Source organism: Bombus terrestris, chromosome 7, assembly GCF_910591885.1.
Source record: "Bombus terrestris chromosome 7, iyBomTerr1.2, whole genome shotgun sequence".
Classification (NCBI taxonomy): Eukaryota; Metazoa; Arthropoda; class Insecta; order Hymenoptera; family Apidae; genus Bombus; species Bombus terrestris.
In genome coordinates, this window is record NC_063275.1 from 24,969,235 (window position 1) to 24,984,659 (window position 15,425).

The 15,425-nt window shown below is 34.1% G+C and overlaps 2 protein-coding genes across 7 annotated transcripts; one reads left to right on the forward strand and one right to left on the reverse strand.

Annotated features, from left to right (window-relative positions):
- Nucleotides 1-966: 966 nt before the first annotated feature.
- LOC100647580 (zinc finger and BTB domain-containing protein 49) lies at nucleotides 967-8,777 on the forward strand. 4 transcript variants are annotated; one of them, XM_012310765.3, is made up of 4 exons: nucleotides 967-1,102; nucleotides 2,219-2,566; nucleotides 2,649-3,498; nucleotides 3,587-8,777. In XM_012310765.3, exons 2-4 carry the CDS (start codon nucleotides 2,240-2,242, stop codon nucleotides 3,691-3,693), a joined length of 1,284 nt encoding a protein of 427 aa, XP_012166155.1. In that variant the 5' UTR covers nucleotides 967-1,102; nucleotides 2,219-2,239; the 3' UTR covers nucleotides 3,694-8,777. The 4 variants fall into 4 exon arrangements, with proteins under 4 accessions (XP_012166155.1, XP_048263526.1, XP_003396996.1 ...); XM_048407569.1 differs by lacking the exon at nucleotides 967-1,102 and adding an exon at nucleotides 1,248-1,815 and having other exon boundaries at nucleotides 2,697-3,498; XM_003396948.4 differs by lacking the exon at nucleotides 967-1,102 and adding an exon at nucleotides 1,257-1,815.
- Nucleotides 8,778-11,697: 2,920 nt separating this feature from the next.
- On the reverse strand, nucleotides 11,698-14,956 carry LOC100647776 (zinc finger protein 227). 3 transcript variants are annotated; one of them, XM_003396950.4, is made up of 3 exons: nucleotides 14,638-14,956; nucleotides 13,737-14,178; nucleotides 11,698-13,662 (listed from the first exon to the last, which is right to left on the reverse strand). In XM_003396950.4, the coding sequence occupies exons 2-3, from the start codon at nucleotides 14,137-14,139 to the stop codon at nucleotides 13,196-13,198; spliced, it is 870 nt and encodes a 289-aa protein (XP_003396998.1). In that variant the 5' UTR covers nucleotides 14,140-14,178; nucleotides 14,638-14,956; the 3' UTR covers nucleotides 11,698-13,195. The 3 variants fall into 3 exon arrangements, with proteins under 3 accessions (XP_003396998.1, XP_012166157.1, XP_020719468.1); XM_012310767.3 differs by having other exon boundaries at nucleotides 13,737-14,195; XM_020863809.2 differs by lacking the exon at nucleotides 14,638-14,956 and adding an exon at nucleotides 14,370-14,625.
- Between the last annotated feature and the right edge of the window lie 469 nt (nucleotides 14,957-15,425).

Sequence of the window (15,425 nt, forward strand, 5' to 3'; positions counted from 1 at the left end):
ATCATCCAATTTATTAATCAATCATGATACACTCTCAAGATCATTTGAGAAAAAGATGTATGTATACAAAAAGAATAATTTTTATTGCAAGTATCATTATCAAAGGCAATGGGTATAACTGTACAAGAAATATAATTATTATTTTATTATCATATTATTATAGCTATTATCATAATCAGTATGGATAGTCTATAAGTCATTTTCATTGTTACTTACATAAATATTGGAGAAAATAGCTAAAATAAAACATTTAATATAAACAATTTTCTATTGATTAACCAATTATAAAAATTTTTGTATTATGGATTCGCGTACTTTTAATTCATCAACTACCGAGCATGAGATGTTAATATCTCATGTTAATATATCATGAGATGCATTTTAAATAAACAAACTATCAACCGATAATCTATATAGAGGTGGAGAATTTATTAATCTTTGAAATCATTTGTATATTTGTGTTGATATTATTCTATTAATGGATGTAAGGATATATTTTTTTATGTTACTATATATATAAGTACACACACGCATATAATTTTAATTTTTATTAATTTTAATAAAATATTCGTTTACAAATAAATTATTCGTTACAACAATTTTCATACACATTAACTACAAATTCTTATATTATTAAATTTGATTTCACATTCTGCAATAATAGAGATTATTAATTAACTGTTAATTAGAAAAATATAACATATAAGACACAAGATATTCCTCGTCAAGTTTCGCTCCGTACTTTTCTCTTTCTGATTGGTGGTATTCCTCGACGACCGTGGAGTATATATCTCGAACTTGTTCCTACTCCCATGGACGGAGAGAAAGAGAGAGAAAATAATGGCAGGTCGCCGGGAGCAATTCGAAGTTAAAACCCCGATGGATTCGGGCATTTTCGCCGGCGCGGTTGCGAGGAGGGTCGGGAGAGAGAAAAAATAGTTAAGAGGCTGGCACAGTAGAGGGCGGACGGATGGGGTGGGGGCACCGACTTGAGGGACAGGTGTCAACGGCACACACATAGAGCGGGGGATCTTTTTTCGGAGATTCTCGGCTTCGTGAAAATTTTTGTACCAGGCGAGCGCAAGCTGCTAAGTACTAAATGGTAAGGTGGATTTTCTACTAAATTTTTTCGAATTAAGTTAGAGCTTAACGTTCGTGATGTTCCGTATTCGGTACGGCCATTTTCTGCTGAATTTCGTGCGAATTCGGCCCCCGCGTATCGACTAGGTGCCGGGAGGGGGAAGTCTCGGGGTCTCTCCCCTCACACTTCATCCCACTGCACGCATACTGTACCCATCCCTCTGCCACCAGATCATCCCCCCTGCGTCCTCCCCCGTTCTCCTTCATTCTTCCCGTCCTCTGATTCCCGTTCTCCGCGCCGCCGTCCCTCTACGGCCACCCTTCCCCCGCATCGCGACGATCCTCCGCCGCTTACAATATTCGTTTTTTAACGTCTTTTTCCGTCTTCTACCCTTTTCTATAATCAGTGTATATCCTTCGTAATCCTTATTAAAAGAACGCGTGCAATATCCTAGTATATTCACCAGTGAAGATTTACGTGTTTTTTTTTTTGTACAACAATCGTGCGGTTTAAGAAGGGAAACGCGACTGTTTCCCCTGTGTGTATTTCCTCGTGACAGAAGGCTGACGCAGCAGCGGCAGTGGCGGTGGCGTGCTGTGTTCTCTTGCTTCTTATGCTTGTGTCTCTCGTGTTGTAAAAATCTGCCCCTACGCTCGCTCTCACCTCTCGGAGACCCCCCTCCGAGGAAAGGATTCGATTCCACGGCGAAGAAACATGGGGAGAGGGACGTTGCTGTGAGTAAATACTCGGGCGTCGTTTAAGCTGGACGTACCAGATATCTTCGTTTCGGTGTGTCATGTACCCGCGAAACGTCTCTCCCGTTGTTATCGCCGATGTCGCCGACAACTTATTTTCCGCGTTTCTCCCCGAGTTTTTCCCACGGACGATGGCATAATTTTTGTTTAAGGCGGTTGCAATGTATTTCATAGGCACATATCACTGTCCAACGTCGACGAGTTGTTCAATGTTTATTAGTATGTTAACGATAACGCGTCGTGATTGTAAATTTTGGGAAAATGTTGAAAGATGTTGGTTGACGGACGAACTTCTTCCGCGAAATCATCTTGTAACTCGTAGTATGTAAAGTGTCGATAAGTATCGTTTTATATCGGTTCTAATTCCTTTGCAATTTTTCAGGTATTTGATTGACGGTTTGCAATGAATTTCCCGCCGTTCGGAAGCCATTTTCCCGGTACTATTCCTAGTATTCATCAGTTCGCAACCGACGGCTCCGGCGGTGCGGGCGGACGTTACGCCAATCATTTTCCCAACCAGCCTCCGATTGGAGTGCCGGTTATGGGAAAGTACCGTCCTGAAAGCAACGGCGTGCAATCTGCTCAGTCACAAGTGATGATGAACAATAAAGCAAGCTATCCTAACAGCAATGTTCATCATTACCCAAACGTACCATATTCCCAAGCTCAACCAGTTCAACAGCGGCCCTCTAATTCGCCTGGAATGCCAGAAAAGCGTTCTTATCATCAGGTCAGCTACTTTGTCTTTCTGTATTGAAATTTAAAGCATAGAATAATATAGAAGTACTTAATAGAGAATTGAAACTTTTCAGCAAGCAACTGAAACTATAAATCAACAAGATGTTTGCAATCTCCTACAGGATAAAGATAAAAATAAAGAAAAGAAGGGAGACGAGCAACAGCGCAATGGAGAAACTACGACAAATGGTAGCCAACAAGATTATACGATGCATCAACATCATCAGCAGCATGCTCATACTCAAACTCCTGCAACTATGCCTGCTACGTGGCAGTCTTTGGCTACTCCTGGATCCACAGTGGCAGATTACCTCAGTCATTTACCAGCTAGTACTTTACCGTTAAGTTTACATCATTTCTTAAAATATTCTGCAGAAAGTATTAAGAAAGAATCAGAAATGGCACAAACCACTTCTGTAGCTGTAGCAACTACAACAACACCTAACATAATGATGTCCCCGAATAATAAAAAGAAGAAAAAGAAGAAGGCTCCCAAGGAGAAAAAGCCACGTCCAAAACCTGGAGAAATTCGCTTAACGACGGCTCTAGATGGCTCTACATTGTACTGCTGTCCAGAATGTCATATGGCATATCCAGAACGTGAATTATTGGAACAACATCTTCTGGGACATACCTTAGAACGAAGATTCGTGTGCGATATTTGTGGGGCAGGCCTCAAAAGAAAGGATCATCTTACACGTCACAAACAGAGTCACAACCCCGAACGTCCATACGTTTGTACTGTTTGTTTAAAAGCTTTCAAAAGGAAAGAGCAATTGACATTACACTTTGTTATACATTCTGGCGAGAAACGACACGTATGCACAGAGTGTGGAAAAGGATTTTATCGTAAAGATCATTTAAGAAAGCATACCAGAAGCCACATTGCAAGAAGGGTAAAAGCTGAGCTCAGTCAAAACGCTGGTAAGGAGATAGAAATACTTTTTGTCTGTGTAATAATAAACATAAATAGACCATTTTTGTTACGGTAACGAGATTCTTTTGTCTCTAGGTACACAGCAAAATCAACAACAAAATAATGTTTCAAATATGCAGACAACAGCTGTTACAGCATCATCTGTTCTTTCTGGTGGACATCCGGGACCTCTCCTGTCCTGAGCCCCGCCACCAGGGAACTTCCAAGTTCCCCATCCTAATAATATTCTTCACTCGCATACTTCTCATCATTCGTTGCATCATCATCATTTGGCGGCCGTTAACGTGGCGCACCAATCGAGTGTCACGCCACTTGCTACATCCAGCCACTATCAAACGCACGACCTCAGTTTTTTGGGACACGTTAAAGATTTCTGAGAGCAGGGGAAGACCTCGATTAAGAGGTAACAAAACTGACAAATTGTACGAGTACTCTTAACCAGTGAGAGTTAATTCGACCGCTTTTCTTCGTTTCAACTTTAGTAAGTTTTCTACGATAACAAACAATTATCCGTGATTCTGCTGACTCTCTATGTCCTAGTACAATAATGCAAAAGCTGTGACAGTTGCATAAATTTTTCAACGGTATGCACAGTTTTTATCACCTGTATGTCAGGTATTGTTTTTGAGATATGTACGCATAGATCTTATCTTGAAAAAGTGTGCCATATGTGTATGTACATGATCAAAAAAGAAAAAAAAGAAAAAAATGAAGAGAGAGACATAGAGAGTGTTTCCATGCACACGGTAAAGAGACACCATAATTTTCTCTAGGAGCGTTAGATTAGAGCCTGATATAAAAGTCTTGCCATACTACTGTATGTATGAGAAACAAAACATATTTTTATGAAGGCTTGATGTAAAACACAAAGAAGCTACTTATTATCAAGCTAAGCTTATTATCAAGAGAGAGAAATATTATAAATCTTTTCCAAATAAGTTGAACCGAACGATACGATTTAGTTTATAAATTTATTTTCAATTAGTCAACCTAAAATCGTTGAACGCAAACAAAAGTTTAGAATTTGTGCGAACGAAGACATGTATATAAGGATGCAAACGAATCATCCCACCGATTAATATGTAACGTCTTTCAATTTCTTAAGAAGCTGAAAAGTATGTTTCTTTTAATCATTGGCTCAATGATATTTTGATCGTATCTTGATGTAAAGTATTAAATATGTTTACAATCTTTTCGACGAAGTTAGAAAATATTTTATTTTTAGAGTCGAGTTATTTAATGTTTTAATGAAACATTGCAAAGCAGTAGCTAAAAGAACATGTGGCAATACTTTAGTCAGTAAAGGAACGAAAGAACATTATTTCGCTTTTGTTTTTATAAATTTATTTCGTATATATACAAAGTTGACAGTATTTTATATTTTACAATATATAATTCCAAATTTTTGCTTGTATGTATACATTTATACATAATTGCGTATATATACATATGTATGTATTTATATACACGTATATATTTTGCGATATCGCCGAGAATCGTACTATATCTCACTTTTTTTATATACGTAAGTTCTTTAGGAGTTTACATCGTTTTTTATATCGTTTTTTACATTGTTTTTTATACATATTTTTTTCGTTAAATCCCTTTAACTTTCGTTGAATATTGATCGTGTTAGTGAACGTTTTTCGTTAGACTTCATGTACTTTTGATTTTCTTTGTTTATTATTATTATTATAATTTTTATACGTATATATTATAGTAAATATTCAAGTAATCGTCGTTAAAAAGAATGCTAGTTTTATAATCTTTTTTTATGTCTTATTTATCCGCATCGTGGAAACGAAATACCCTCGCGGACTGTGATCGTTTCGGACAAAACTGACATTTGTTCCAATTGTCTCACTTTGTCTGATATGTTTTTTTCAACCATTTCTTCCTCGTTTTAGTATTATTCAGTGTGCCATTTTCTTCGAACTCCCTACGCCGATACTTTCTTGCCACAGGCATTAATTCAGTCTACCAGATCGTCGACGCTATCCTTTCTTTTTTCTTTTTCTTTTCTTCTTTTTAATTCTTAAAAGTAGACGTCCTATATCCTTAAACATTACACGCAACAGCTGCTGAATACGTTTACGTTCTGATGTAAACCGTACGAGGAAAACAAAATGCAAGAATATAACGTATGAAAAAGGTAGTTAGGAATGTGATGCGCTATTATAAAAAGAAAAGAGAGAAAGGAAAGGGAAAATATTGAAAGCATCGTATTCGTTGGGAGGACGACGCGTTTCGGCGATCCATTACTGCTTACAAGAATGAACTATAAAGTATTTTGTAAAGAACCTAGGGTATGCAAATAGAATAGACGTACAAATTCATCGTTGATATATTTTTTAATTATTTCCTACGTTTGACCGTAAATATACATACAGTTATTTACTAACGTTCACTTAAGTTTTGTTCCAGTAATCATAAATTTTTGGTCTTCTTCCAATTGATCATCACCGACTGTTTTGCATCGTATTTCTAGCAAAAGTCGTATATACGTTCTATAGCAGGTAATATGAAAAATTCAGGATTCGTCAGACCTCAAATATAAGAATGTACTAAAAATATTATATACAAATATATATGTGTGTGTATATATATATATATACTAAAAGTTATATATATATATATATATATTTATATATATATACATTTAAAAAAAAGTATAAAAGAACGAGCTGTATTAAAATACTCCACCGCCATGTACTTGTAATCATGAAAAAAAGAGAAGAGAAGAAAGAGAACAGAGAGTACATTTTAGGTTATATGTTTTAGCGAGTAAGTTTGTATACAAGATGAAGAAGAAAAAAAAAATAAGATTACTACGATATGTAAGTGAAAGACGAGGAGAGAAGTATAAAAGATGCGTATGTCTGCATGTGTTGTATGCGTATACATGCACGCGCGCGCCGAATCGGAGAGAAAAATATGTCGGAACGTGTGTGCTTGTTGCGTGCGTTTTATGCGTGCATATAATAATCCGAAAAGTATAAGGGAAAGAGAGAAAGAGCCTGTGAAAGAATTAAACAAAAGGGAAGAGAGGAAAAAAAGAAAGAACGTTGACATGTGGGTAGTTATATATATAAAAGTATATAATATAATATAAAAATATATATAATGTGTGTGAGAGAGAGAGAGAGAGAGAGAGAAATTTTTCAGAAGTTCGACGTATGATTTTTTTTTTGAGAGATTAAACAAATGAGAGGCTCAAGAAGCGGTCTATTTTCAAGGGTAGCCAAAAAGAAAAATGAATAAAAAAAAATGGAGAAAGAACCTGATATTTCCGCGCTCGACGAGGCGGACAGTTTGTCTTTGATATTTCAGAAAAACGACCACTTCGTCGAGGTATAATAGGCATAGTTGGTGTTCCTAGAGAAAAAAAAAAGATGAGAAAGAGAGAAAGGAAAGGGAGGAATAAGAATAGTTAACGCGTCTGTAAAAACGGAAGAGAAGAAAGAAAAATAAGAATTCTCCGGTGCCTTTGCATAGCGCTGGACTTTAACCGCACCTGCATACTTTTTCCACCTTATGAGTAAAAGTCCATGGATATGGCCTCGTGCATAGCTCTTTTTCGGGACACCCTGTGTATGCTCCTTTCCTCTTTCGTCCCCCGTTCGCAACTTTTTTGTCGTTTTCGTCGCCATCCGACACTCTTTTTGCGCCGTGAGCAAGCTAACAAAAAAGAGATGAACAAAAAGCGGTTCAACGGGCGATCGAGAGAGGAAGAAGATGAAATATTTTTTAATAATGTGAAAATGATTATCGAAAGAGAAGAAAAAGTAAGATGTGTGTTTTTTAGAAAAAAAGAAAAAAAAAGAGGATCGAGAGACGAGAGTTGTTGACGAAAGGGGAGTGAATATAACGAAGAAACACGTTTTTTCTGTACTTTTCAACGATGATTTCTTCGATTTTCTTTTTTTAGCAATCTTTTTGCGTTTCATTGAATGGCAAAAGCCAAGTATAAAAGGACGTGGAAAATTTGTTACTCGGATGGGATGGGAAATATTTATTTGCATTTTTCAAGATTAGAATTTCGCTGGTAGAGCTATGTATACGTTTTGTACTTATTCCTTCCTGTGTATCAAGTGTATAGATATTTTACTTTATACCATGAATCAAATGCAGCGAAACAGCGAACAGCTTCGTTACAGAAGATACCGAGGAACTCTGTTTTGCGAACTCAGTGATTGGAAATGATTTAGTTTGTCTTCTGCCTATAGATACATACGTTTTCCGTTCTTGTAATCGATAGTAGTGTCTAATGATTAAACGAGCATAAGTATCGCGTTTTATAGAGCATAAGTAGTAATAAGGTATAGGCCTTTATTGCCTAAGTTGCACGAGCTAAGAGAGTGAAAGGGAGAGATTGCGAGTGAAACCGAGAGCGAGAGAATGGGAAAAATGACAAAATGATAATAACAGATTGAATTTGCGTACATCTCGTTTTACAGTTTTACTAGAAACTGTAAGGAAGAAGACATAAGAAAGAAAAGTCTTAAATCTTGAGAAAACAAATTCACGAAAACTCGTAGAATTCCTTTTTTCGTATGGTAAAAGCGTTTCGTACTGGTGTTTAATTAATCCTCTATGGACTATTCGTAGTAATGCGCGTGAGCATGTAATGGCTTTTAACTTAAAGCATTAAACATTTTCTCTTGGAATAAGAAACAAATTTATAAAAAGGTCTGCAAAATTTTTGAAAATGGGAACTTTTTCTTAAAGCATCGAATGCTTTGTTTAGATTATAGAGGATTAATATCACGAAATACCGTTGTTGTTATTACTATTACATTTTTGCGTTATTCGTATACTATCATTTACAGCGATACGATTAGGCATTTGAATGCTATTTCTGTAGTAAGTTCGAAAGTAATCATTGCTCGAAATGGGACATCGTGTTCGGTAATGATAAATCTTCGCGTCTATCGATCTTAACCTCATCAAAATGAGTAAGCAGAAAAATTGAATAACCAGAAAGGACGACGACGATGAGAAACACAGTTTCGAGCATTGATCTCTCGCTAATTTACCGTATAGTTGTTGTAAAACTGATTGTTTTCGACGAGCGATCAGACGCAAAGGTAATTGATCGAACAGGGAAAAAGAAAAGAAACTAAAAGTTTAAAAGGTAACAGTTTGTTGTAAATCAAACGCAATTCACTGAGAGATATGAGGGTGACAATGAAAACCATATTTTTCTACGCAGTGTCGAAAAAAAAAAAAAACTCTTAATCGTACTAATGCAGAATAGAGCCGAAAATGAATTCGATTAAAAAAATGGCTTCGTCGCGTGAAGCGTAATAATTTGCTTCGCGCGCGAGCTACGGATTTCAGTTGGTTCATGCAAAAATGAAAGAAAAGAAGAACACAAAAGGGAGGGGAGAAAGTACAATAACGAAACTTGAGATTCGCGCTAATATATTTAGAGGCACCGAAGCGTTCTCCTCCGCACTTTTTTCCTTGTAAATAGAACGAAATCGAAGAAGAAAGAAAGAAGGGATAGACTTAAGATGAACACCAAGTAAAAATACATCGTTTTCGAATGGAACAAGATAATGATTTCTCGATCGAGAGGTGAATAATTTTTTATAAAGTTCATCGGATAGCTGTTGGTTTTTTAAGTAATCTTAGACGTAAGACGCAGTTATTACATGTGTACTTACACGATCCTTTACAGTCTAACTTTATCGTTTTTCGACACACAAACAAACGAAAGAAGAATACAAATTTTTAAGTTGCGAATTTATATATCCGTATCGATATATTCGCGTAGCAAAGAAAAATTAATTTCTGGAACTTAAATTACTGTTACATTTCGATATTTTGTTTTATCTATTTTGGGAATTAGTTAAAAAACGAAAAAGTCGTTTAACCGATTCTTCTATCGTAATAAATCCTTTGGAAAAAGTTATAGATTAAAATTAAATTAGTAGAGGAGCTAGACCGTAAAGTATTCGAATGAAACAGGAGAAGTTTTGCATGAACCAACGGGCGCTGTTCTTACGTGTATATTTTATCGGAGTATCCAGCTGCCGCGGTTCAGTTTCTCGGCTTGTCCAGTCGGCGTGGTATGTGTGCTTGCGTTTTTTGCGTGCGTCCTCTGTGCGCGTGTGCGTAAATGTGATTACCGGTTTTTCAAACAGAGACGTCAGCACAACAGGCGAGTAACGACGGAAGGGAAAAATGGAAAGATATACAAATTCCTCGACATAGTACAAAGCATTTAAACTCCTCTTTTTCCAATAGCCTAGGGAATATAATAAGTACGCATTGCGCATAAGTCATTACGCGTAAAATAGACATCTACCGAGTAGCCGGAGAGTCCGCGACGCAACGAGGCAATTTATTTTCTTTTTTCTGTTCTTTTCTCTTCCATTAGTTTTGTCTCGATAATATAATAGAAAAGTTATGACAATGATTTTATTTTAACCCTTTGCACTCGTGAATCGCTTCTTCCACGCGACTAAAGAAACTCACGTTCAATTCATAACTTTAGAGAACATTTTTGGAAATTAAAAAGAATATGTAGCGAGAAAGCATAAAAATATGAAAACTTCGATAGTTTCGTAATTTATTTCGTTTTCTTGTTGTTTATTTTGCTTTTTAATACGGTATCATTTTACTCGAAAACGTAAGTGCAGAGGGTGCCAACAAATCGTACATGCAATTTGTCTAAATAGATTTGTAAAAGATTCTTTAAGGAACTCTTCTTATTGGACACACAAACGCAATACTAAAGATCCGTAAGAAAGATATTCTTACAAACTTTTTACGAGACTGCAAAGGCTGACGTTTTATAGATTACTCGAAATAGCGCAAGGTACTTACATTGCGACCGATCAAATGTTAGCAAGGTAATATACTTTTGTAATAGACTAGCCAAATTGTGAATGGTGAATATTTTATATAAACCGTATAGAACTCTCTGAGGATTAATTTCGACGCACCGCTGAATGCACACGATAGGATATATCGTCTAGAAAACTTCAAGTTTCGGTAGCTAAATCTCGAGTTGAATCGTATTTGTCTTGTCTCGAAAAATTGTATTTGTTGAACTCCTTGATTTGTTCACCACCGTTTAGTGTATCACGATAAACCGTATGCCTAAAGAGCGCATAGATACTGCCATAATTGCGATTATTAGTAGCTTCGAATTGAAAAGAGAAAAAAAAAATACGAAAAAGAAGTATTTAACAGAAATGTAACATCGATAAACGATGTACTTCCTTCGAAAAAAAAATTTACTCGTTACTCATTTTTCGAATCTAAGATTGCGTTTCCGGTTGTGGATTTTCCGGACATCCGATAGATAATAAAGGAGAAAGAAAGGGAAATAGTGAAATTTACAAGCTCGGAATATAGGAAATACGAGTCTTTTGTTTGAATCCACCATGTTTTCTTTTTCTTTATTTCCGTTTGTTCCTCACCGAAACATTTGTACCACAGTCTTCCAGGGTACAAAGGAAAGAGTAAAATAATACCGTTCGTTCGTCATGGTGCGTAAATCAAAAAGGGAAAGAACAGACGAGAAGTAAAAAGGGATAAAGAAGAGAGAAAGAGAGAGAGAGAGAGAGAGAGAGAGAGAGAGCAGAAAGCGGGAAAAGAAAGAAGAAGAAAGGGAAAGAAAGATAAGGTGAAACAAAAAAAGAAAGAAAGGACTAATAAGAGAAATTGTGTATAACTATGCGAACCCTCTGATGATCTCAGCGTTTTATTTTTGTATAGAGTGCATAAAAAACATGTAATCTTCAGGAATGTAAGGACGAGGAAAGAGGTACGCAGTTTGAGACAAACAAAAAAGCAAGACTTACGTAGTAGATGAGAAGACGAAACGTATAAAAGGGAGATGTAGGTATAAAACAAAAAAAAAAAAAAAAAAAATACAGACAGACGAATTTAGGTTGCGAGGATAGAAGTTTAAAGTTTGTGAACGTTTTTTCGGACATTTCCCAGTGCTGCTTTATGTAATACCCTATATATATATAATATCTATATATATATATATATATATATATAAAAATTGTATGAAAAGTCATCTAAGAAAATATGCTACTTTTTTATTATTCATAATTCCTTCATTCTCCATATCCTGATGCTAAAACAAACAAACAAACACACACACACACACACACATACACAAATGGGTTATAAAATATGATTTAATTTAAAACGACTTATAATTTTATGTAATAATGATTTATTAGTTTAATTGTAACTACTACAACCGATAACAAAACGTTGATCTTTTTTTAACCACATTTCACGTAATATGTCCGATTATGTACACTTTGGAAGCGTTATATAATAAAGCCGATATATAGTCGGTTCTTCTTAATAAATATAAATACATAATTTACAGGGGTAATTTGACGTAACATTTCACGTGTAAATACGCGTATAACATATAACATATTAATATAATACAATACATATTACTACATATTATACGCGTATCTATATATTTCTATATAGCACACGTACAAACATACTGACACGCTCGCACAATGTAAACCGTAGTATTAAATTATTTAACATGACATATCCTTACATTCATGTTTCAACTTTTCACTGTTTCAACTTTAAACATTAAGGAACATTGCTCTTACTCTAACTTGGATCAAAGTTTCTTTAATCCTACATATTTACAATATACAACATGAAAGAAGGTAAAGGCATATAAATAAAAAGTAACGGAGAAATTAATATCGATAAAAAATAATTATGCAACGCTTTGTTTTTTATTTTAAAACGTCCGTTCTTTGTTGCAATGTTCCTTTCCAGTTAGAGCTATAAAATGTATTCCATCGATTACAGACTATTCTTAACGTTGATTTTATATTCCTTTTTCATAATTACGTGCAAAGATAGGTGTTATTATGCTGTTTCTTTTAGGCACATGATCCAAGATGATTGATACCGTTATCTTAGCAGAAAACAAAATCATGTATTTTCGTTTCACTTTTACACATCATATATAACAAATACGCATCTTCTTTCAGTATCTTGAGCATAATAAGAATTGTTTGTGCACCGTATTATAAAGTATTTGCATCTCTTTTTGCTTAAAGATGAAAGTATTTAAAAGCTGGTCTTATAAAGGCTGCTTTAATTTAGAATACACAGTAAGATACATCTAATTAATATACTAACATTTTTTTATTAAATTTGAAACTAAAACTTTTATTGCTAAGCTAGTTTTATTCTTGCCCTTTCCATACATTTCGAACATCATATCAAATATAAAATTTAAAGAAAAGAATTCAACAATTCTAGGCTTATACCCAGTTGTAATTTATATAAAAGCTTGAATAATTTATATAAATATCTTTTTTAAATAAAATTGTTTAAAGTATCTAAATATATATATTACATTTCAAAAAATTGCCCTTAACAGGTACGTTCTTACTTTAAGAATATTGTGCACATTAGAGGCATATTAAAAAGAGAAATATAAAATTTGCAAAATTAATTTAGAGCCTGTTTGTTTTTCAGCTACATTATAAGTAGCATTTCCAGACTAATACATATATATATATATAACTGCAAAATTTGGAACCATCAACAACTATTCCATTACATCATGAAAGTGTCTCTGATAAAGCTCGCTGTATCAATCTCTCAAATTTAAATTGCCTAAATTATAAAACAACTTTGTTTTAAGATTAAGATAAAAATGTATTAAGTTCTCAAAATAGAAAATGGAGGTGGCCCAGTCTGCCTCATCATCATTGCAAAACTACTTAATCCTTCTTCACCATTATTATGGCTATTCTGATTATTCTGTGAACTGTTTAGATTTTTGCTTCTGCTACTATTATGACTTTGCAAATGTTTTTTTAAGTGATCCTTTCTATAAAAAGCTTTGCCACATTCTGTACAAACTTGATTTTTGCTACCTGAGTGTATAATCATGTGACGTGCAAGATGTTCATTGCGTTTAAATGCTTTGCAGCACATATTACACTGATAAGGCCTATCTTTATTGTGTCCTTGTTTGTGACGATCTAGATGTTCCTTGCGTTTTAAACTTGCACCACAAATATCACAAATGTGAGGTCGTTGCCTGTGATCTTCTAGATGTTCATGTAATGCCTCTCTGTCTTCAAATCTGTATGCACATTCTGGACAATGATATATTAACATACCTGAAACAATAAAATTTATCATTTACAAAAAAGAACATTCTCAATTTCTGTTATATCTTTTTTCATGTATTTACCATTGATATGTTGTGGCTCGACTTCAAATTCAATTTTTGGTCGAATTTCTTGGCAATTATGCGTTGAATTATTGCTATTTTCTTCATACTTAGTTACATATGGTAAACCTAATGTACTAGAACATCGTGCTAAGTATTCTGAAGTAAGTCTAAAGTCTATTTGTAACGGATCAGTCATAGTTGCTGCATCTACTTTTTGAATAGTCTGTGTACCAGAAGATTGATGAGATATCTGAGGGCATGTTTCCTTATTTCCACAATTATTCTCATTTCTATTTTCATCTGTTTGTTGAACATGAGTTACTGGATGTCCAGAGTATGTATATCCAGTGATATTAGGCTGATTATGTTGATGGTTGTGCATATCCGATGGATATTTTATATTACGTGGATCATAAGCCATCTTTCAACGTATGATAAAATAAATATCCTTATTGTTTGTCTATAAATATAAAAATACTGTAATAAAAAATTAACAAGACTTAAAAAATTACACATAATTACAGATAAAAAAATTGTCAATTGGGACTAACAACTGAAGATCATTTTTAGGAAAGTTGCATTAATAATTTAAGAGATTGAATTTCAATTTTTATCTAAAAAAAAGCGAAACTAAACTAAGAAATACTTTACTTTTTACATTTTATCAACAAAAAAAAACTTGATCAAACTGTGAACGACACATCAGTGTCGAATAGAAAGATTCGTTAGCAAAAATTTACATATGAAGACAATGCTGTCGTAAATTCGACGTAAATGAGAAGCTTTATTGAGCAGGTCAGGAAAGATGTCATTTACTATTCAATATTTTTGAAAATTCGAAATATTCTTAGAAAATATTGCAGTTACTACGAAATAAAACTATTTATCTACATTATTCACGTGAATCAAATTTACTCACCCCTTAGTGCACAGTCAGTTGTGAAATCAGCACATAACTGATCACTATTTGTTTGTATTGAGCTTGGCCATCTTTACACATCAGCTGCTGTAGAAATTCCGAGTCCTTCTTCTAACAGGCTATTTATTTTACAAAACTATACACTTTGATTATGTATGAATGATTCATTTATTAACAAGATATTATAAAACAAACTAAGTACTCGATTAATCTCTCTCAATCATGATCACTTTTGTATAGTGCAGTTTCGTTTCGAAATACGTAACGATGCGATGATCACACAATAGAAAAGGTATACCGCATTTAAAAGAGGCGGCTATTTAAGGCATTCGTCGAAAAAAAATCACGATTTGTATCAATATATATCCCGATCAAATCAATAAATATTAGGCAAATACGTTATAATTTTAGTAATATTTTTATCGATTCTAATCAATGTCTTTCAATGATTTCAAATTTATTATATATTCCTATCATAAAAATATTACATTTATTTAGTTAGTATTGTTTCTGTATCTTAAAATATATATCGTACTCTTGTACTCTATAATCATTTTCTAATAATACTAAGAATATAATATTCATTCATCTTTATGTATTTATGTGTGTGTATTATTAATTAATATTTTATGTATTGATATGTCATATATATTTTATATATGTGACGAAATTTTATTTTTACTTTTTCTTTTATTTGCCAGAAAAGCTGGTAATATTCAATGGATACTGGTTAATACATATCTACGATAATAACGCTATTTTTATTTAAATTTAAAACCGGTATGACT